General features: G+C 33.6%; 1 protein-coding gene across 1 annotated transcript; it reads right to left on the bottom strand.

The window, feature by feature from the left end:
- Window positions 1–2,095: 2,095 nt before the first annotated feature.
- LOC126884721 (uncharacterized) lies at window positions 2,096–13,015 on the bottom strand. Its single transcript, XM_050650847.1, has 2 exons — window positions 12,879–13,015; window positions 2,096–3,372 (listed from the first exon to the last, which is right to left on the bottom strand). Exon 2 carries the CDS (start codon window positions 3,359–3,361, stop codon window positions 2,339–2,341), a length of 1,023 nt encoding a protein of 340 aa, XP_050506804.1. The 5' UTR covers window positions 3,362–3,372; window positions 12,879–13,015; the 3' UTR covers window positions 2,096–2,338.
- Window positions 13,016–24,964: the final 11,949 nt, after the last annotated feature.

Below are 24,964 nucleotides of genomic sequence, written 5' to 3'. Positions count from 1 at the left end.
TATCGTTCGCATATATAATGTTGTTAATTGGCGTTCCATTTACCTTTATTCCTGCTGTTTCTCCCTTAAGAGCTCTTTTCATAATTTCTTCAGAGTATGCATTGAATAGTAGTGGTGACAATACACACCCCTGTCGTACTCCTATTTTAATTTCGAACTCTTCTGATGTGTGTTTGTTAATGCGTATGTGTGCTTGCTGTTTATAATATAGATTTGTTATAATTCGAAGGTCATTGTATTGTAATTATTTTGCTTTGAGGACGTCCATTAGCTGTTTGTGGCGGGCTTTATCTTTTTCTGTTCTAGGCTTGATGAATTAAGTCATTTCCTGTTGTGTGGGTCCAACAGCTTAGGTTTCGTAACCAAGATTTTTCTTTCTTCCTATACTCCTTTTACCTTCGATCTTGCCTTCTAATATTACCAGGTATTGCTCAAATTCCCTATGGCGCATTATGTGTCCTGCGCGTGGATTGCAAATCAATGAATTTTGTATATGGTCGCTCATATAACTTCTTAGATCTTGCGAACAATATATTCAAAAATATTCTTTTTCAACTTCTACTGCAATACACTACCTATGATTCTGGTGACTGGTCTCTTTCTGTATCTACCTGTCTTTCCTTTTATTTTCTTACTGACATTTAAGGTATCGTATGTTTCATAAAGTTCTTCAATTTCTAGGTATTTGATTAATATCCCGTTTTCTTTAGCTTCTTTGCACTTTTTCTAATGATTGATATGAATGATTCGTTTGTATTGTAGTGGATTTGGTTTATGTTTTCATCTTACGTTCATGAGGTCCATGATATTTTTTTTATTCATTCCTGTTTTTTGTTGTTTTTCGTGAATCTGATGTTCTCTTCTTGTAACTTTGTTATGTGTACTGGTAGATATATTGTCCATGTTACTTCAACGTCTGTCTGTACTAAGTTCTTTATCGTTTCTATTTCTTTCTCAACTACATTATTTAAAGTGTACCTCAAACTGAGGTCCATTTTCTTGTTTTATTAGTTTGCCATTGAGAATTTTGGAAAATATAATGAGGTGGATTTCCCGTTGCCTTCTCCATCGCAGTACCACAACCATTAAAAACTGCTCCAATCATGATTGTGGTAGTCCAGTTTCAACCTAATCTACTTAGGATAGTTTCCTCTGTGCCTTGAGCTGGTACTGATGATCGCTGCTGCCATTTACTTGGAAGAGATAAGAAATATATAACTAGATTTTGAAAAGATAAAGGGATGGATATGATTTCTCTTAGTAAGGAATTAAGAACAAAGCATGGCTCGCGTGGACAGGGTCTTCCCTGGAGTAGCCCTATTCTCTACCGGGATCGGAAAAAGTTTACCCGCTACACACATCACACAGCCAAATTTCATCACACAGCCAAATTTGTCCACTGTCGGACATAGGCCTCCTCAAGATGTCTCCACCCTTCTATGTCTTACAGACACTTTTTAACAATTTTTTTCTACCAAATTTGGCATGTATGAATTAAAAATAACAAGTTCTTTTAAAATCCGCAAAAATATACAGGGTGTCCCATTTAAATTAAATAAGTTAACGGTATTTCCGGTGAAACCGGAAATGTAGTAGTAACAAAAAATATGTCAACAGATGCCTTTTGCGTCACTGTACTTGCATACAAAGTTTCATAATTATTGTTCTTTTCGTTTCAAAGATATTTGCTTGGTTCCATACTTTATGGAATAACCCAGTATATGTTGAATAATGTTGGAATATCGGTAGTCGATTCTACAATTTCTCAAAGCTCTTAAGATGGCTACCATTTCTATAGTGTCAAAGGCTATTTTGTAGTCAACAAATACTAGAACTAACGGCCGGTTGTACTCCACAGTTTTTTCGATTAGGACCTGTAGGCAAGTTAGATGGTCATTTGTACCACACACAACTGACTTGTAAATAGAAACACACAGCCAAGGAGGACTTTTACTAAAGAAAAATCCTTATTCAAATATAAAAATGATAGTTTTTTTGTGAATATGTTTTTTATTATGTTGACAGTTTTGAGAGGGTCAGTGCAGGTAGCTGGAGGAACTGGAGTAGGTGTGTTATACTAAATTATGTGACCAAAAAAATCAGAACTTATTTAATACAGAACATAAAAAAATAATAACAGGTAAAGCTTCGGGCTTTGAGCTATAGGGATGGCGGTTTTTGACAAAACACCGGTTTTCGGTTATACCGGTACTTTAAAAGGAAAAAACCGGTTATAACCGGGACAAAAAAACAACCGGTAAAACCGGTTACTGCGAAGTAAAAAAACCGGTTTTAGGTTAAAACCGGTAGGTTTTTCCCATCCCTAGCTAAAGCAGACTTATGTCGGCTGTTTGCTTGGAGCTATATCTACTTCCTGCTCTTCTTCTGCTATACTTTCTTTAACTTTGTCCACACTTTGGTCAATATTCCAAGCACTACAATATTCGCAGTCAGTGTAATAATTTCCAATATGATCATGGCATCTAATTTTCAATGCATCTCTAAACTTCTTTTTGATTATAGCTAACCATGCGACGCTGATAATAGAGCTGGTATATGCCAAATACTGCGGAATAAAATAAGTTATGTACAGAACAAAACTAAACATATCTTTGTCAATCATTATTAATTCGATAACAAGAACATATATTGAAAAAGGAACGCAACAGCATACCATAACACTGGCTATAGTTAAGGAATAGTTCCTTTCTTTGTAGATTGATTTTCGTTTAAAATTACAGAGTAGTACAAAAATTGCTATCGATATGCAGAGAACTTGCGTAGCTACTTTCATCCATTTAACATTTTTTGATGGACAAATAACATCAAAATAAATCTTCATTAAAGCTATACCATAGATCATTAATATGAGGTTGTTGATGATTTTTTGAAAGAGAGGTCTTATCAACTTGAAGGGCACTGTTATTAGCCAATCCAGTGTAAGTCCAAAAGCGCAGAGGAAAAAACATAGTAAGGCAGTAGTTTCAAGTTGTTTTTCGATACAGCTATTATAAGAACGAAAGAAATTCTCTCTACTTTTAATTCTCTCCTTCTGGGATAATATTAAAAGCACTTCTATAGAAATTTTTATAACTAAAAATGCAGTTAATAAAAGATTACAGATAATATAATGCAGGATATATTCATTGGCCTTTGTGCATCTTAAGTGACGGTTCCTCCAAATTCTTGTTACTAAGTAAATGTCAGCTAGTGATATTGCTGAGCACAGCAGTAATTTGACATAATCATCAGTGATGATTTTGAAAGACAATGTATCTTCAATTAAATCATAAATGCGCCTTCTCTCTAAATATTCTCCCCACCACGGGTCTACATATTCTTCATTGTTGGTGTCTTCCATATTGGTTAAAACTAAAATAAAAATAAATAATTAAAATGTAATGTTTTGAATCAGTAAAATTAGTCAAATAACTTCTATTTTTTAACTCTTTTTAAGTGATTCCATAGGAAAGTATCAAGTAGTGTAAGATCTGGAGATCTTCGCGGCCACTCATTTGTTCTTCATCGGTTAAAAAAAAAAAAACAAGAACAGGAAGTGCAAAGTGCCGAGGTGCACCATTTTGCTGAAACCATATGTTTTCGTTTGGAAAATTACTATCATTTTCATCTGAAAAATTGTCTGTAAAGGTGGGTAATGTGTGTATAAGTTAATTTTGTTAAAAATCAAGACATTTAACAAAAATAACCTATAATTCTATCCTCGACTATCCTTGCCCATACGTTTATTTTTCAAGGATAATGCGTTCCTCAGTCATCCAATGACGATTGTGTTTACCCCAATTCTTACAGTTTTTCCGATTCACTGTTCAATCTAGATAAAATTTGTTCCATGGGAAAAAATGAAGTGCGGATTTTGATTGAATAAATCTTGAATTACTTTCCTAAAACTGGTGATATAGAATCTTGATCATTCAAATTGATTTCCTGGACAATTTCAATTTTATACGGATAATAAACTTACGTGCATAGACATCGGCCCACTTAAAAATTTGGTCATTTTTGATGTATCATATTTCCTAAACCTGTTGGCCAATTTAAGTGATTTTTCGAACATGTTATAGCCTGATTTTGTAACAATACCACTGTAATAACATTGTAGCTATACAGGTAAATTTGCATTATATACTGGGTGTACAAACCAAACTGTATTTTTTCCCAAAGTTCGCATCACTCTGTGGAATATTCTAGCCTATATAAAATACTGAAATTAAAACAAAACTATAGCTACAGGTTTTGTTAACATTCTGTTTTTGACTCATTCGTTTATATTGGATAATAAAAGACTTAGGTACTTTAACAACTAGACATGTTCTTCATCAATACACGGTATTTTTAAATAAGTGCGACAAACTTTAAGGTGTAATTCTGCATGAAAAAATAATGACAGTTGGCTTTATAAACATATGTCCGCAAATGCTTCGTTTCCGAGATACGGGATGTTGAATTTTTTCTTACAAACTGACGATTTATTTATTGCTTTAAAACCAGTTGAGATATGCAAATGAAATTTGGTAGGTTTTAAGAGATAGTTATTGCGGATTTTTTGACATAAAATTAAGAATTTTATATTCACTATTAGTGTGCATACGGGTAATATGATCGGTCATATTACACGTATGCGCGCTAACGGTGAATATTAAATTCCTAATTGTATGTCAAAAAATGTGTAATAACTACGTCTTAAAACCCAACAAATTTCATTGGCATATCTCAACCGGTTTTAAAGCAATAGAATAAATTGTCGGTTTGTAAGAAAAAATTCAACATCTCGGAAACGAAACATTTGCGGGCATACGTTTATAAAGTCAACTGTCATTATTTTTTCATGCAGAATTATCCCTTAAAGCTTGTCGCACTTATTTAGAAATACCGTGTATTGATGAAGAACATGTCTAGTTGTTAAAGTACCTAATTTTTTTATTATCCAACATAAACGAATGAATAAAAAAACGGAATGTTAAGAAAACCTGAGGCTATAGTTGGGTTTTAATTTTAGTATTTTATAAATGCTAGAATATTCTACAGGGTGATGGGAACTTTGAAAATAAACACAGTTTGATTGGTACACCCGGTATACAATGAAAATTTACCTGTTTAGCAACAATATTATTACAGTGGCATTACTAAACAATTAGGCTATAACATGTTCAAAAATCACTTAAATCGGCCACTAGGTTTAGGAAATAGGAGACATCAAAAATGACAAAATTTGTAAGTGGGCTGATTTCTATGCAGTTTATTATTTTTTGTTTATCTTTTATAGTTTTGAATATATTAATATATAATAATATAGAATATTTTGTATTAAATATGTTACATATTTCTTGTTACGTTTTGGTATTATCTCCATTTCCAACCATAATTAATATTTCGATTTCTTTTGTTGCATTAATGGGGCCATTATTTATTTATTTCATGCAATAATCTAGTCCTTACAAGAAAGTACAAAGAACTGACTTACATTTGACCCAAGACAATTCGATTTTTAAAAACTATACTTTTTGCTATAGTTATTTTTAGTTCTCATTATTTACATGTGCCTAATATGGAATTTATTTTTGTTTTTTCATATTAGGAAAAAAACAGTAATACTTAACATTTATTTATAAACTGCTTCAAGTGATTTATTATTAGACAAAATTAGGGACTAATTTACTTCAACATATTTTAAGAAAACAATGTGGATGACCTAAATGGCGAATCGATTACAAAATTTCTAAAATTTAAAAAATAGAATTAGATTGCAGTAAAATGTATTATTTCAAAAATCAAGTCTTTTTGATCACCCTCAATAAATAATTATGTTAGTGCTTATTATATTACTGAATAACGAATTGAATAAACTTTCAAATGAGCTAGAACAAGACCCTTATTCTTATTGTAAAAAATCATCGAGTTTGTCCTCACGTCCAGTTATGTATATCCTAAAAGTATGATGTGTATCCTAAAAATCATAATTTCAATATAATAACCTGCCGGGTTTCGAAATTTGTCTCCAAATTCGCCTGTTCTAGAAAAAATTAATGTATTCCATAATTTTACGACAAGGAGACCCACTATCAACAACTGCATTCAATCTGACATTGGAAGGAGTAATTAGGAAAAGTAGAATAAAGATACAAGAAACGATATTTAAAAACGGCCACCAATGTATAGCATTTGAAGATGATCTGACACTATTAGCATTATTAGCAACAAGGAAAAAAGAACTACAAAAGTTAATATATATATATATATATATATATATATATATATATATATATATATATATATATATATATATATATATATATATATATATATATAACACCGGTTTATAGCGTCCTGCGCCTTCCGGTTCCTATTCTCCAGCCGCGTCGATCTGTCCAATCTCCTGGTCGGAGATCTCTCTCAGACATGGCTTTCTGGATTCCACTTATCCAGGTTGTTTTCGGTCTGCCCCTTTTCCTTCTTTCCGGGGGTTGCCATTCCATTATTAGCTTTGGGAGTCGATGTTCCTCCATTCTTTGTACATGGCCATACCAACAAAGTTGTTTTTGTTGGACTTCTTCAATTATGTTTGTTTTTCTATTCATAACATCTCGTACCCGTTCATTCGTTATATGTGAGACTCTGGAGATGCAGGCCGATCTTCGCCAGAAGTCCATTTCCAGTGCAAGCAACTTCTGTTCTGTTCGCTTATTCAGTTGCCAGGTTTCACATCCATACAGTACCACGCTTTTAAAGATGCTATTATAAAGCTGTGTTTTCTTTTCTTTTGATATGATTTTTGACCAAAGTAGCGAGTTCAAAGCTCCTATTACCTTCTTTCCTTTCATAATTCTTTCCTCTATTTCGAATTCTGTCCTTCCACTTTGTTGGATTTTCGTTCCAAGGTATACATAATCAGAGCTTGACTCGATAACCATATCATCCTCTAGATGTAACTCACTTTTCTGTCCTCCTATACACATATATTTGGTTTTCTTCATATTAACGTATAGGCCCCATTTTTTGTATTCTCGAAACAGCCGGTTTGTCATAAATATTAGATCATCTTTATCATGGGCAATCACCACCTGATCGTCAGCAAAATGCAGTGTGTATAATGTTGAGTCGTCGTTTAGCTGTATCCCCATTCCAGAACACGATTTGCGCCACTTATGCAAGACCTCATTTATATAGATTTTAAACAGTGTTGGCGATAAGCTGCATCCCTGTCGTAGTCCCTTATTCACCATGAAGCTATCGGATAATCTGCTGTTGATTTTTATGTTTGCTTGGATATTGTTATAGAATTGTTGCACTGCTTTTATTAAAGTTATATTAATAGGGGATTTTTCCAGGACTTGCCATACTTTACGAAGTGGTACGGTATCATATGCCTTAGTTAGATCAACGAATAGTAGATGTATTTCTCTGTCTCTGGCTACTTTTTTTTTCATTGAGTTGGTTGAGCGTGAAAATGTGGTCGATACAGGATCTTCCTGCTCGGAATCCTGCTTGTTGTTCGATCTCTATAGGTGCATATTCATTTTCTATTTGAGCTTTTAAAGTTTTCCCATATAATCTGCTAAAGGTGCTGGTTACAGTAATACAGCGATAGTTCTTGCAGTCTTCCTTGTTACCGTTTTTGTGTATTGGGGTTATCCATCCTGTTTTCCAATTTTCTGGTATGTTTTCTCCATTTGTGTAGTTGTTGAAAATTAAGGTTATTAGTTTGATCAATTTTGCAGTTCCATTTTTTATAAGTTCCGCTGGTATTCCTTCTGGACCACATGCTTTTTTATTTTTTAGTGATTTAGTGACAAAAGTTAATGCAAAATATAATAACAGAAGCCAAAAAATTGGGACTTAAAATAGATAAAAAAATACAATATCATAATGGGAGAGATCCAAAAAGGAAAAGAAAATAACATCATATTACAAATAGATGGAGAAAAAACTTACTCGTTCAAAAGAGTCAATGAAATTAATTACCTGGGAGCCAAAATACAGTGGAACTTGGATATTACGGCCTCGGTAGTTACGTCATCTCGGTTGTAACGTTAATTTTTAATAGGTCCGGCCAAAACCTATTCAATAACATTATTAAAAACCCGGTTTTATCGGCTTAAAATAAGGTAACCCTCGTCTATAGCGTCATAAAATTTTAAAGACGGTTGTCATTTTTTTTATTTTATGAAGGATAAAGTGCAATGGGTTTCCGGTTTGCAAACTTTATTTTTCGGAAAGGGTTGTGCAGAAGAAAATAATTTACTTTTTTCAGCATTAGAGAACTTTTTCATAAAATGTAAGTTTTATATAGGTACATAATAGGTTTTATTTCTTATTTTTTTTTATCCTAAATGCAGCAATAATGCTGTAATAAAATTTTGCCTCGTTAAAATCTCATTTTTTTCTACCTCTTATATAGCGTCACTCTGATATAGCGTCATTTTTTTACTGGACCCTTCAATGACGCTATAAGCAAGCTCCACTGTATATGAAATGGTGATGTTATGAGGAAGGGGAGATAAAGGCAAGAATAGCTAAAGAAAAAAAAAGTATGGAGCATTACGAACATTAACGAAAACCAAATACGTATCAAGAAAAACAAAAATCAGAATTTATAAGACTGTTATCAGACCTACAGTAACGTACGCATGCGAAACATGGGTGCTGAAAAAGTCAGAAACAGATCTTTTAAAAAGATGGGAGAAAAAATACACACAGCAATATATGGAGATGTGAAAATAGAAAGTCAGTGGAGAAGAAGAACCCATAAAGAATTGGAAGAAATGTATAAAGAGCCAACGATAACGACGACGATCAAAGCACAGAGAATACGATATTTGGGGCACATCGAAAAAATGGGAAGTAAAAAAATTCCAAAAATGGCACTCTCACAAAGACCAATACAAAAGAGAAGGAAAGGCAGGCCAAAGAAGACCAAAGAAAAAGATGGAAGGACAATGTGTACGAAGACCTGAAGAAAAGTAACATTGAGAGATGGAAAGAACTAGCATTGGGTAGAAGGAGATGCAGGAAGGTGATGAACGAGTGTATAAAAAGACTGAAGTGTAAAATAAAATGTAATGTAAACGTCTCTAGGCGTACAAGCCTTGTTGAGCTTAATAAATAAATAAATAATAATTTTACTCCCCACTCTTTGTGCTGCACTTGCATTATACAAAACGCTACACTTTTATTTTACGTACATTATATTGTATACAATATTATCAAAACTATTAAAAGAGGACAACATTGACTTAGTTGCTATACAGGAAACTCACTGCGAAACAGAGGAGCAACTACAAAAAAAGGGGCAAAATACCTGGCTATGAACTATTAGGCGCAACTTACCACCGAACATACGGCACAGCCACATATGTCAAAGAAGATATTGAAAATGCTTCGCTAATCTCTACTTCCACTGATGACTGTATTTATAATGTGGTCACAAAAATCGCAAGCATTACCGTGTCCAACATTTACAAGCCACCAGCTACGTCTTGGCCAGCCCAAGCAATTAAAGTACATCCTCGCCCTGTTGTATACGTTGGAGATTACAATAGCCATCATGAACAGTGGAAGTACAAAAATAGTGATGCGAATGGGAATGCTTTAATAAAATGGGCAGAAGACGAACGCCTCTACCTTTTGTTTGATGCCAAAGATCGACCAACCTTCAGATCCGCGGCATGGAAGCGGGAATACAACACCGAACTATGCTTCTTTTCGACCGACAACAAAGACTTACCTCTAGGGGCTTCACGAAGAGTTCTAACTAATTTCCCACACAGCCAACATCGACCAGTAATAATAAAAGTAGGGACGCAAATCCCTTTAATTAGTTCTATCCCACGTCCAAGATGGAATTTTAAAAAGGCCAACTGGATTGACTTCTCTGCGGATCTGGATAAATGCCTAGGGTGGATTACACCTAATATCAAAAACTACTACAGATTTGTTGGTGCCGTGCTAAGTGCAGCCAAAAAACACATACCAAGAGGCTATCGCAAAGAATATTTTCCTGGCTGGTCGGAAAATAGCGAGGAATTATATCAGAGCTTTCTTAAAACTGGCGACCAAGAAATAGCGGATGAACTACTTTACATCCTAGACGCCGCTAGAAGCCAAAAGTGGACCGAAACAGTAGAAAGTATAAACTTCCAGAAATCAAGCAGACAGGCATGGTCATTATTAAGAAAATTAGGGAGTGGTGTCCATACGAAACGCCGAGAGGCAGCCGTAAAGCCAGAGACCGTAGCATCACATATAGTAAAAACATCCAGGGCACCAAAGGATAAAGCACATACCATCTACGTAAAGAGAGAACTTAAAACTTTAAAACATGTAGCCACAGAAACGGATCATTCCCTCCCCTTCACCAGCGAAGACATATCAGAGGCTCTTAAAGACGTTAAGCCAGCAAAAGCACCAGGATTTGATAATATTCACCCTGAATTCCTAATAAATTGTGGCAAGTATGCAAAAGTTTGGCTGGCTTGATTTTTCACAGACATCATGGAAACTGGAAATATCCCACAAGAACTAAAGCGCTCTAAGATAATAGCCATACTAAAGCCAGGCAAACCCGCCGACAACCTAAAAAACTACAGACCAATTGCGCTTCTCTCTGCCATCTACAAACTATTAGAGAGGCTTATATATAATAGAATCAGCACAGAACTGTTCCAGGTGATCCCAGTCGAACAAGCAGGTTTTCGACCAGAACGAAGCTGAGCGGACCAGGTAATGTCACTCACCACCTACATCGAAGCGGGTTTCCAAAGAAGACTTAAAACTTTAGCGGCGTTTATTGATCTCTCGGCAGCTTACGATACAGTATGGAGAGAGGGCCTCATATACAAAATTCTCCGTGCAATCCCCTGTAAACCAATAGAACGCGTAATAGATAGCATGATCAACGACCGAATGTTTCAAGTAATGATGGGCACAGATATCAGCCCACCAAAGAAACTCAAGAATGGCCTACCACAGGGGTCAGTGCTCTCTCCACTACTATTTAGCTTATACTTAGCAGATATGCCGGAAACACAATCAAGAAAGTTCGGATACGCCGATGACTGGGCCCTCACTACACGATGCAGAACACTAGAAACGTCTGAAGAAGTTCTGACGGCAGACTTATATATATATATATATATATATATATATATATATATATATATATATATATATATATATATATATATATATGAAAATTACTAAGTTCTCGGGAAGGGAACATCGTTGGGGAGCATAAGTTGGGGAGCATCGGCTTCCACTCTCTGCTCTACTGCCTTAGCCCTTGTTTTCTCGTCCGCTGAATATTGTGCTCCAGTTTGGCTGCACAGCCCATACGTAAAAAAGGTCGACACTCAGCTGCATAGCACTATGAGGATGATAGTTGGTACAATTAAATCAACTCCCACCCAATGGCTTCCAGTATTAAGTCACATCCCACCTCCACATTTACGACGAGTTGACGCACTTACACGTGAATACAAAAAGATCATGAACAATATAAATCTGCCGATCCACCAAGATACCGAGGATGCACGAAATACCCGTCTCATCTCTAGAAAACCACCAATAAAAACGGCAAGAATGATACATGAGGAGTTCAACATCACGAATGCATGGTCCCAAGAATGGAACGCATGGCAAAATAACATGCCCTGCATTACCCACAAGCCACCAGGTTTTGATCTTCCACGTAAAACATGGTCCATATATATATATATATATATATATATATATATATATATATATATATATACATATATATATATGTATATATATATATATATATTGGGCAAATATTTTCGCAAGTGGCGACTTCAACCAAATGCATCCAAAACAGAAGTTAGTTGCTTTCACCTGAACAATAAACTTGCTGGAAAGGAACTCAACATACGGTTTGAAAATACCACACTTACCCACAACAAAACACCTAAGTACCTGGGCGTAACACTAGACAGAACGCTATCATTTAAAGAGCATCTAACAAAAACTACCCAAAAGTTGAGTACAAGAAATAACATCATACAGAAGCTCTGCGGTACCACCTGGGGAGCATCGGCTTCCACTCTCTGCTCTACTGCCTTAGCCCTTGTTTTCTCGTCCGCTGAATATTGTGCTCCAGTTTGGCTGCACAGCCCATACGTAAAAAAGGTCGACACTCAGCTGCATAGCACTATGAGGATGATAGTTGGTACAATTAAATCAACTCCCACCCAATGGCTTCCAGTATTAAGTCACATCCCACCTCCACATTTACGACGAGTTGACGCACTTACACGTGAATACAAAAAGATCATGAACAATATAAATCTGCCGATCCACCAAGATACCGAGGATGCACGAAATACCCGTCTCATCTCTAGAAAACCACCAATAAAAACGGCAAGAATGATACATGAGGAGTTCAACATCACGAATGCATGGTCCCAAGAATGGAACGCATGGCAAAATAACATGCCCTGCATTACCCACAAGCCACCAGGTTTTGATCTTCCACGTAAAACATGGTCCACTCTAAATAGGATCCGAACCAGACATGGCAGATGTGCATACATGCTACATAAATAGGGAAAGAACCCGTCCCCTCAATGTGACTGTGGGGAGAACCAAACCATTGACCACATTATTGAAGAGTGTCCCTCAAGATCCTACAATGGTAGCCCTGAAGACTTCCTGTTTGCAACTTCAGAGTCAATTGATTATATTAATACACTTGATGTTTGTTTGTAACTATTTAACGTTTGTCATATACCTATATTACTAGTGTTTGTAATTTTGTTCTAAATGTGTTGTAATTGCCATACGATAAATAAATAAATATACAATATTATATAAAGATAAAGTGAAATAAATAAATATGTACTTACATGGTCTTAGAACCGACTATAAAACTGCAGAATCGGCCATATGCAAACAATTGCTATTCAGAAATACCTAATGATCCATTTATCCATTTAGTTATCCAAACAATATGGGTCAACGGTTATTTTAACATCTCTACAAGTGTTTTAATACAGAGCAGCTTAGAATACAATTTATTATTTCAATGTTTTATCCTATAATTCAATTAAATTATATTAATACATGAATAAAATGATAAAACAATAGATATCACAAAATATACACGAATATTTAAAAGGTGGTCATTCAAATTTCAAAATAACGACTTAAACTACACCAATAGCGACTCCTAAATAGGTTTGAGTGTTTATACAGGGTGTCCCGAAAATATTGGTCATAAATCATACCACAGGTTCTGGGGTCAAAAATAGGTTGATTGAACCTCACTTACCTATACAATAGTGCACACAAAAAAAGTTACAGCCCTTTGAAGTTACAAAATGAAAATCGATTTTTTTCATATATCGAAAACTCTTAGAGATTTTTTATTGAAAATGAACATGTGGCATTCTTATGGCAGCAACATCTTAAAAAAAATTAAAGTGAAATTTGTGCACCCCATACAAATTTTATGGGGGTTTTGTTCCCTTAACCCCCCCCCCCAAACTTTTGTGTACATTCCAATTAAATTATTATTGTGGCACCATTAGTTAAACACAGTGTTTTTAAAACTTTTTTGCCTCTTAGTACTTTTTCGACAAGCCAGTGTTTATCGAGATATTTTGAATATTTGTCGAATCCACCACATATTTGTATAATTTGTAAGTACGATTATAGAGACCTGTTATAATCTGAAAATTTATTTATAATGTACATTTTTGGGTATATGTATTTTGAAAAAGAAGCCACATCTCGGTAAAAGGTGACTTATCAAAAATAGACTAATGCTGGCCACTCACTTACGGATATCGAAGAGGCCATGGCATGCAGGTCAGGACTGAAGGCCGTTATTTGAGTAGTTAAGTTAATGAACTGCAGCTGAGACGCCACACACATGCAGTTTTGTGATCGAGCGTGCCAACGCCTTTACGAAAACTGCGTGTATGTGGTGATTTGGCCTTCAATGAACCGCCTGTCAGTCGCCCGGCCTCTTCGATATCCTTAAGTGAGTGGCCAGCATAAGAGACAAAAAAGTTCTAAAAACACTGTGTTTAACTAATGGTACCACGTACCACAATTATAGTTTAATTGGAACGTACACAAACATTTGGGGGGTTTAAAGGAGCAAAACCCCCATAAAATTTATATGTAAATACCATATAGTATTATATGTAAATACAATATAGTAAAACCACCGTTAACCGAAATAATTGGTGGAAGGCCGTTTCGGATAACAAAAATTTCGGTTAAAAATAACATTGTTTTTTGAATTCTTCTTGTATCAAATTACATAGTCTTGGAGATGTATAGCCGCAAAACATCGTTGTCAAAAGAAAATAGAAAATTACGTTAAAAACTCACTCTAAATATGTTCATTTTCCTTAATTTTATTGCTTTTTTGTTAATTTATTTTTTGTTGACAAAATTATTGAAACTGTCATCTATTTCGGTTAAACGATGTTTCGGTTAAAAAGGTTTCGGTTAACGAAGGTTTTACTGTATATTAAAAAAGAAGGCGCATCTCGATAAAAACTCGCTTATAGAAAAAATACTAAGAGGCAAAAAAGTTTTAAAAACGTTGTGTTTAACTAATGGTACCACAATAATGAATTAATTGAAACGTACACAAAAGTTTGGGGGGGGGGGGTTAAGGGAACAAAACCCCCATAAAATTTTTATGAGTTGGACAAATCTCACTATAATTTTGTTTTAAGATGCTCCTCCCATGAGAATGATACATGTCCATTTTCAATTAAAAATCTCTGATAGTTTTCGATATATTGAAAAAAATCGATTTTTATTTTGTAACTTCAAAGGGCTGTAACTATTTTTATGAGCACATTTGTACTAAGGTAAGTTAGGTTCAATCGAACTATTTTTGACTCCAGAATGTCTGGTATAATTTATGACCAATCTTTACGGGACACCCTGTATAAATGAAAAGAGCAATTTTTTAAAAACGAAAATTTGAATAAAATCATTTGGAGAAACATTTGTTTTAAATGACGAAATAAATTTTAAAAACGTTTGCTGCGTGATCATTGATAGTAATGGTAGGGGAGCAAAGTATGCTAAATGTGCAGTCACTCGAGCGTTATTGGGATCTATTGGGTTATGAAGAGTAGGTCCTAAAACCAAAAAAAGTTAAGTAAAGTTTTCCATTTTAGTGGGGACTTACCATTTTTAATTTAATTTTCCATTTCCAACAATCGTTTTTTTAGATTATAGCGCCATCTATCCATAATTCGAAAAAGTGTCTCGAATAAAAGTTACTTATTTTTACGTAAGGTATTCAATCTGCACTAAAAAATGGGGGCTCCCATTTAAGATTTTTAAGTAACCCAACACCCCACCTCCTTGTGGGGTTGTATTTGGTGCCATTCGATAGATTTTTCAAATAAATTGAATAAGTATATTTTTCAGTTTTTTGATCTGATGTTCAGTTCGCGAAATATCGCGGGATTCGTATTTAAAATTTTAAATTTACCCCCCACCCCTATCCGTGGGAAGTTGTATTGAGCACGTATTTTTTAGTTTTTCGATGTGTCATTCATTTCGCGAAATATTCGCTTTTTTCATGTGAAACTTTGGGACTCACCCATTTCCTTACGCCCCGCCCAAATCGTCAGATTTTTAAAATATACACTGTTTTGCATGTGCTTAACTTACCTTATCTTAATCTGACGATTTCGAGTTTTTCTAAGGATAGATTTTTTTTCGGCCCCCCCTTAACGAACTCCCCTGCATTAAGAGCCAATATATGGTAGAGGTACATTCTCAGGATACAAGGTTTCTCCCCATGTAATAATCTTACGCGCTTGAGTAACTGCAAAAATCCTACCAGAATAAAAATCTTTATAAAAAAGAATCCCTATCGAGAAATATATTATAGTGCTGAAGAATTCGTAATCCGATTATCAAGTGGTAAACCAATGGTGAGTAGCTTGTTTTTTTTTATTAAGGGCGTAGGCGCAAAATTTCGCGCCATCGCTATTTAAATGCATTCATTCGAATCCTGAGAAAACTAATAGACCAAGAGGCAGCGCTGAAAAATCTATTTGAATTTACTTAAGCTAGATTTTTCACAGTTGATTACTGTGAGTGTGTAGAGAAACATACTGCGGTCGGTCAAGCGAAACGTAGAACAGGGGTTACTGAGAGGGTATCAAAGTTGCTTTCCTACAAAGGCAATTATTTCCATTTACTATGGCTGAAAATCAGTACACACATTCTAAATTAAATATAAATAAAAGTTATTATAGTCGGTCAGCTGTATGACGGGACAGAGCCGGTCGGTCGGCCCCAATAGTCGATTGAGGAAATGAAGCATTTTGGCTCGCAATTTTTTCATCCAACATTGATTTACTTGAAATTTTTACAGAAGGTTGGGAATAGTCCAAGGATCATTTTCTATATCATGCCGTTATCATACGCTAAAACCTTGGGGGTGGTTGCCGCCCCATCTCGGGGTGGAAATTTTTTATTACATTTTAACCATGTAACTCAATGGAAAGATTTATTCTAAGAAAAAAACGTTTTTTACATTTTCTTCGTAAAACTAATATTTTTCGAGTTATTCGCGCTTGAAAATAACAGTTTTTCGACGAAAAAATCGACTTTTTTAGAGGGTTTTTTGAGAATACCTCGAAAATATGCATTTAATAAAAAAACTGTCGATATCTAAATTATATCTTTTAGTAACGCAAACCAAATTCTTTTCCTATAATATCTATAAGACCAATACAAACCGAGATACGGCATGTTAAAGGTTAGCTTTTTTCGTCAAATGCACAATTTGAAATATTCAAAGCCAAATAATTGGAAAAATTTGCATTTTTCGAGGAAAACTTAAATAATCTTTTTTCAAGTATACAATTAGACCTTTTAAAAAAAATAATAAAAAGTTTCTAACATGAAAATTAAGCGACTTATAAAAAAAATGTCGGCACCTGCTTTTCTCTACGAAAAAATCAGTGAAAACAACCCCCTAACTACCTTCCTAATTCAAAATTGGTCCTCACCTTTCTGTAGTTACTCTTATATTTATATTATCAATACACTCAAGGAGTTTGACCTATTTAAAATGCCTAATTTTGGAAAAATTGGAGTTTAAAGAAAAATTGATTTTTTGCAATTTGGTATTTTTTACCGTTTACTTCAAAATATCTCCGAAAATACTAAAGATATGAAAAAAATTAGAAACCACTAAATTGTAGATTTTTTAATGACTAAAATTATCCTGTACATAGCTTTTCATTACATTGAATAGTTAGCCAGATATAGCTGTTTAAAACCTCTATTTACCAGCAAACACCCCCTTATTCGAGCCTTTTAAACCCGCCCCAATTAAAAAATAAGGCATCTTATGGAATTTAATTTACACAGTCTTATAGCTCTTTAAAAATCCTACAAAATTATTTTTGAGGGATCTCATTACTGAGAGGGTATCAAAGTTGCTTTCCTACGAAAGTAATTAAATCCATTTACTAAGGCTGAAAATCAGTACACAGTGAGATATAATATTTTTCCAAAATTAGGCATTTTAAATAGGTGAAGCTCCTTGAGTGTATTGATAATATAAATATAAAAGGAACTAAAGAAAGGTGAAGACCAATTTTGAATTAGGAAGGTAGAGGTAGGGGGTTGTTTTCACTGATTTTTTCGTAGAGAAAAGCAGGTACCGACATTATTTTGATTATAAGTCGCTTAGTTTTCTTGCTAGAAACTGTTTATTATTTTTTTTTGAAAGGTCTAATTATATACTTGAAAAAATATTTTTTAGGTTTTCCTCTAAAAATACAAATTTTTCCCATTATTTGACTTTGAATATTTCATATTCTGCATTTGACAAAAAAATCTAACCTTTAACATGCCGTATCTCGGTTTGTATTAGTCTTATAGATATTGTAGGAAAATAATTTGGTTTGTGTTACTAAAAGATACAATTTTGATATCTACAGTTTTTTTGATTAAATGCATATTTTTAGAGGTATTCTAAAAAACCCTCTAAAAAAGTCCTTTTTTTTCGTCGAAAAACTGTTATTTTCAAGCGCGAATAACTCGAAAAATATTAGTTTTACGAAAAAAATGTAAAAAATATTTTTTTCTTAAAATCACTGTTTACATCGAAGTACATGATTAAAATTTAATAAAAAATTCCCACCCCCGAGATGGGGTGGCAACCACCCCAAGGTTTTAGCGTATGATAGCAGCATGATATAGAAAATGATCCTTGGACTATTCCCTACCTTCTGTGAAAATTTCAAGTACATCCATGCTGGACGAAAAAATTGTGAGCAAAAATGCTTCATTTACTCAATCGATTATTGGGGCTGACCGACCGGCTCTGTCCCGTCATACAGCTGACCGACTATAATAACTTTTGTTTATATTTAATTTAGAATGTGTGTACTGATTTTCAGCCTTAGTAAATGAAAATAATTACCTTCGTAGCAAAGCAACTTTGATACCCTCTCAGTAACCCCTGTTCTACGTTTCGCTTGACCGACCGCAGTATGTTTCTCTGCACAATCACAGTAATCAACTGTGAAAAATCTAGCTTTAGTAAATTCAAATAGATTTTTCAGCGCTGCCTCTCCGTCTATAATAAGTATTTTTGACACCAGGGCCCTGATTCTAATGCAGATTTCGACTAAAAATAGGTCGAAATCAATATGGCGACGTTGAAATGCGACTGTGCGAGCCTAGTTGATTTTAGTTCAACTAACTAAATGATGTCATTACATTTCGACTTATCGAAATTAATTGCGACTCCAAAAAAGTGGTTGAAATTATAATTTCGGGTCGAAATTATTGTGACACGGACATGGATGAATTACCGAAAGCGAGGTTAGGTTTAGTTTAGGAGATGTGTTTTGTTTGTTTCTTGCAAGGAAAACTAAAGCAAAAGCTATTAATATGGCTGGGTTTTATTGAAATTTGTTGGTTTTGGAGGAATTAGATAGAATAGTATTAAATTAGAAATATAATAATTGAGAATGTCCACAACGTGAATTATCAACTCAATGAAAGAAGTAAGGTAATAATCTGGGAACATTAGTATAAAACAAGGAAAATTATTTACCAGCTATTTTATTGCTGGACATGCTGGAATCAAATCTTAATATTTCATATATTATAGTGCAGTCACTGAAGGTTTTCACCTCCGATTTCGTTAAACCTGCATCGATTTTCATGAAAATTGGTGAGTAATTAGAGAAAACCTTAAGGAATAAAGGTGACATGATGCCAACTTGCGCTTTTACCCTAGGGGTCGTTGCCACCCCTTCGCGGGGGTGAAAATTATTTTATAAAAAATAATACCATATGTCGATAGAGGGACAAATTATAAGCAAAATTTGTTATATAAAGTTATTAAAATAAATCAACACTTTTTGAGTTATTAAAGACCGAAAATTTTATTTTTTCGTAAAACAATGCATGTTTTAAATCGGTTTTTCACGTATAAATAAAAAACTATAAGCTTTAACAAAAAAGTTATTATTACTAAAATTGAAGATAATAAAAAATTAAATACATTCCTCACATAAAGAACTAAACTAATGTTAGTTCAAAGTGAGTTATTGGCAATTGAATGTGTATTTTTTTCGACTAGTACTCAAATCTAAGTATTCAAGCTTAAATAACGGGAAAACGATGCAATATATAAAATATTCCTGCTAAACATTTGCCAAAGTACTTCGGAATACCTATCAAATGAGCTTCAGAACAAGGTAATAGCGCCAAAATTAAGCAAGTTATAATGAAAATAAAAGAACCGTTTCGAATTTTTTTAGGAAAAAGTGAAAAATAAAACATTAGCCATTTCCACAAAAATTTAATTTATAGTAATCCTTACAAGAACTTATTTATATTAGCATAAGAAATATTTTCGGTAATTTTGACGGGTCTAGAATGCATATTTTTGAAAAAAAGGTGAAATTTAAAAAAATCATAATTTTTAAAATTATTGTAATTCTCAGATTCTTTTGATAATAACTCCAAAAATACTCAATATACGTAAAAAATTATATGTAACCAAATTTTAGTTTTTTCTGTGCCAAATATTTTACCTGTTTTACTATTTCTATGGGGTAAAAATAACCTAGATAGACACGTTTCAATCTTAAATTTTGCTGTGGGAACCATGCAACCGGGGTCATTTAACCTTTTATTTTTAAAAAACTAAGGGGTTTAAAAGATTAGATTCAACGTGCTTAAATAGCACTTGGAATTATATTTTAAACAGTTTTTAGATGAACCTGATATCGTAAACACGAACGGAGTTATTAAAAAAGACCATAACATTTTTTGGAAAAAATTTTAAAAGATAAATTTTGAAAATATTTTGGAGCATAAATTTTAACGCTATCAACATGTTTTTGGGGCTCATTTAATAGATATTTTTAAGTACTTTGACACATGTTAATAAGTTTATGTTATAAAATGCATCAATTTCCCGTTATTTCAGCTTGAATACTTATTACTCGCCGAAAAAAATATACATTCAATTACCTATAACTCACTTTAAGTTAACATTAAGAAGTTTTTGTAGTAAGGGGTTTATTTCATTTTTTATTAACTTCAATTTTAATAATAATAACTTTTTTGTAAAAGCTTACACTTTTTGAGTTATTAATGAAAAATTGGTTAAAAACATGCATTTTTCTAAACAAAAATTAAAATCTTTGATCTTTAATAACTCAAAAAGTTTTGATTTATTTTAATAACTTTATATAAAAAATTTTGCTAAAAATTTGTCCCTCTATCGAATTATGTGGTTATTTTTAATAAAATAATTTTCACCCCCGAGAAGGGGTGGCATCCACCCCCCGGGTAAAAGCGCAAGTTAACACCATGTCACCTTTGTTCCTTGAGATATCCTCTAACCACTCACCAATTTTCATGCAAATCGATGGAGGTTCAACGAAATCGGAGGTAATAGCTCCTATCTACCTTCAGTGACTCCACTATTAGTAATATATATAGCTATGTAAAGTCCACAAAAAGTGTGCTATTTTGTTTATAAACAAATTAGCGCTCCGAAATCTTTTTTTTTTAAATTATTGCTCTATAACTCCGAAAACTTTAAACCAAAAACACTCACATAAAAATTTACTGTAATTTAATTCTGCACATTGATAATTTTTTCCGATTTCCTTCGACGGAAATTTTCTTCGAAAAATTCGGGTTTTCCAAACAAAATCTTTAATTTTCAACTTAAATTTTAGGGAAGTAATTAGGTAGATAATAATATCTTGAATCTTGCTTATGGTGGATGGATTTTCTTGTTGTTGATTTTGTGCGTTAGCTGGTGGCTCTATTATTTCATCGTTATCCTCATCTGTAGAAGCGTTCAAGTATTACGTAACGCAGTTTGGGGGGAGGGGGTCTTGTAAAACGTTACGGCGCGTTACATGGGGGGAGGGGGTTCGAACAGCGTGTTACGTAACATTATTTTTTAACTTAAATGAAAAAAAACTACGGAATTTCTTTTATGTTTTACATAGACCCCTGAATTGTATTATGTTGCACCCTCACGCTCCGCTCATGTTCCGACAACAGGACAATTAATAGTACCTATTCAAGTGAAAAAATCTTAAAATTTGTAACACAGATGAACCACAGTAACATCTGTTTGCAATAATTAGATGGACCTCTCTCCACAACAAAAGATTAAAAGATACAGATGTTATTTAAGAGGTTGCAGAGGGAACTACATGTTCATAAATCATGTATGTTTTCTGAAATCGTTTTCTGCAGTAGGTATTCATTAATGTTTTAAATACGCAAATTTTCAAATTATTACTTAGTTTAGAAAATTGATAGATATTAAAAAAAAATAATACCCTTATTTAAAGTGTGATTCCTGACCTTTATTAATTACAAAGTTTTATGTGATTAATATCTTGACGAAAATTATACATAATTTCAAAATTTCACCTTGCATTATTCATAATAAATAGACCCTACATAATACACATTTTTGAGATGAGGCTGTTAAGCAGCTTCTAAAAACAAAAATAACAGGGTGCTTAATTAAAATTAAAGATAATGGACTATGCTAGACTTGAGTGAATCACCCTGTATATTCAAATTTATGTTTAAATAGTCCATAGTTGAATTTAAAAGTTGACGTATCCTAGAGTTTTTATAATTTTCTAAAATAATGACACATGGCAACAATCTTATTCCATAAGTGGTTTCCATACATTCTAATTTTAAATGATCACCCTGTATTATTCATAAAGACCATGAAATCAGATTGTTAAGCAGCTTTTAAAAATATAAAAATATACAGGGTGTTAAAAAATAAAGCTTATGGACTACGGTAGGCTTGCATGAATCACCCTGTACATTTAAATTTATGTTTAAAAATCACACATTTTTATATATGAAAATCTACGGGTCTCAGCGTTTTTTAAAATTGATTAAAACAAGGACAGAAATCATTTTATTCCATAAGTGAATTCTTATATATACAGGGTGTTTCAGAAAAAGGTAACACGATCTCTAAGATAGGTGAAAAACTGAAAAATAATTGGGGTTTGCTTAGTATAAAATTTTTGTAACGGCATGCATTTTCACGATACAGGGTGTTGAAGAACAAAAAGTTTTGCACATTTTTTTCACTATTTTTCCGAAACTACTGGCAACATCGTATATTATTTGAAGCGTATAAAAGCAAAACCAGACATTTGACATCTAAGTTGTTTTGAGTAAAACGCAAAAAACCTACCAAAATCGTAATTTGACACCAATGAACATCGCGTTTGAACCAAAATTTTCTATCTTTGATAGAGATAGTTACTACTAAATAAAACATAAATTAGACTTGCTTGTAAAAAGATATTTTGCTTTAAAGTTAGACATGTCTTGTTTTGCACCTAAGAGTTGCACATGTCTGCTTATGCATCTAAATGAACCTCAACTGATTTTATATTATTTCTTATAACATTGATAGATTCGTGTCTGATACTAACAAAAAAGGGTCGTAATAAAATAAAACTAATTTAAAATAAGAATGCTTTTAATGAATTTAAAAAAGAATTGTACAAAATTAATACAAAAACTAAATTATCAAGTTAATATCTACGGCATGTTAAACATAACGGCACGTGACTAAGAAGTCGCATCCGGATTGGTTTGAAGGCAAATGTCTGCTTTTGCACGTAAAAAGTGTACACAAATATCTGCTTTTGCATCTAAAGCTAAATTTAAACTACGAATAAAGCCATTAAAATGTGTGTTTATGAATATAAGAGTCAGAAAATCGGATTTATATCAATGTTTACATAAGGAATCCATATATATATTTAAAAAAAATGTCAAATGTCTGGTTTTGCTTTTATACGCTTCATTTGTTATACAACAAAAATTTTTACTAATCAAAATAAAATATTGAAATAATAAATATGTCATTTTATTTTAAGTTTTTATTAAAAAAGATAAAATAGAAGAATGCATGAGAAGAACAATAAAGGATGAAGCCAAAAATGTATGTAAGGATGGGCCAAGCAGGGAAAATGTAAATGTAGGTAAATGTAAAATTAGTAATAAAATATTATTATGCTAAGTTTTGGACATATTTCATGTCATGGGACATGAAATTACGATTGGCAGGGATAACCAGACATATGAACTAAAAAGAAGAATTGTTCTTGGTTGGGCAGCATTTGGAAAACTGATTGAAACTTTTAAAAGTGAGTTGCCCACATGCCTAAAGAGAGAGGTATTTGATCAGTGCGTCCTCCCAGTCTTGACGTACGGATCAGAAACACTTACCTTACCTAAAGCCTCGGCTACCAAACTAAGAGTAACGCAGAGAAGAATGGAGCGGTCAATATTAGGAATAACTCTGCGGGACAAAATCAAAGCGAAGAAATCAGGAGAAGAACAAAGGTGACTGACGTCATCAAAAGGATAGCCAGGTTGAAGTGGAGATGGACAGGACACATAGCCATAATGACAGATGGGCGATGGACAAAAAGGTTATTGAAATGGAGGCCAAGAGAAGACAAGAGAAGCGTCGGTTGACCGCCTACAAGATGGACAGACGACGTAAGAAAGCTAAATAAAAACTGGATGAGAGCGGCGCAGGATAGAAGTAGTTGGAAACGAGGGGAGGAGGCCTATGTTCAGCAGTAGACTTTTGAGGCTGGATGATGATTGTAAGTTTTTATTATTACCTCAAATGCGATTAAAATAATAACAAAGTTCTTTTACAGGGCTTCCGGTACTTTTCGCAACCTAGTTTTCCATTTAGGTTCAAATGGTCACTTGGGTGTTACGTAACGTTTAGGTAGGGGGAGGGGGTACATAAAAACGTTACGGTGCGTTACATGGGAGGAAGGGGGTCAAAAATCTTCAAAAATTGCGTTACGTAATACTTGAACGCTCCCTGTCTCGTGTGTCCCATTCAAAAAACCATCAACATATTCTTTCCAGAGTTCTAATATTTCCATTTCGCCCATAATTATTTCTCCATTTCTATTTTTATAATGCATAGTTTCGACTGGTAACCTCGTTTCTCATTTTTTACCCTTTGGTACAGGTTCCTAATTTCTTTATTTTGATAGTTTTCTCTATATTTCTCAAGTTTAGTTCATAATAGTGCTTCCTTTTTCTCTCTCTAAGTATTCTTTTAGTTCTATTTCTGTGCTCTATATAATTTCTTTTCGCGTCTTCTGTATTTTGAGTTAACATATTTAATCGCTGTTTACCTCGCTTTTCTAGTTCTGGTGAGATAAATACAAAAATAATATAATAATTGATCGGAAATATGGACCTCTTAAGAAGTAGCATTACGATATATTGGACGTTTTCCATAACACGATTATTTTTTTACGTGTTCTACTCCTCTGTTCTAATTAATATTATGTGTGCCCCTACTTGGATGGGTACCGTTTTTTCAATTTTATAATTTGGTCACCCTAATCTACATATTTTTTGG

Source organism: Diabrotica virgifera, chromosome 5, assembly GCF_917563875.1.
Source record: "Diabrotica virgifera virgifera chromosome 5, PGI_DIABVI_V3a".
In the NCBI taxonomy this organism is placed as follows: Eukaryota; Metazoa; Arthropoda; class Insecta; order Coleoptera; family Chrysomelidae; genus Diabrotica; species Diabrotica virgifera.
This window is presented reverse-complemented; position numbering and strand designations above follow the sequence as displayed.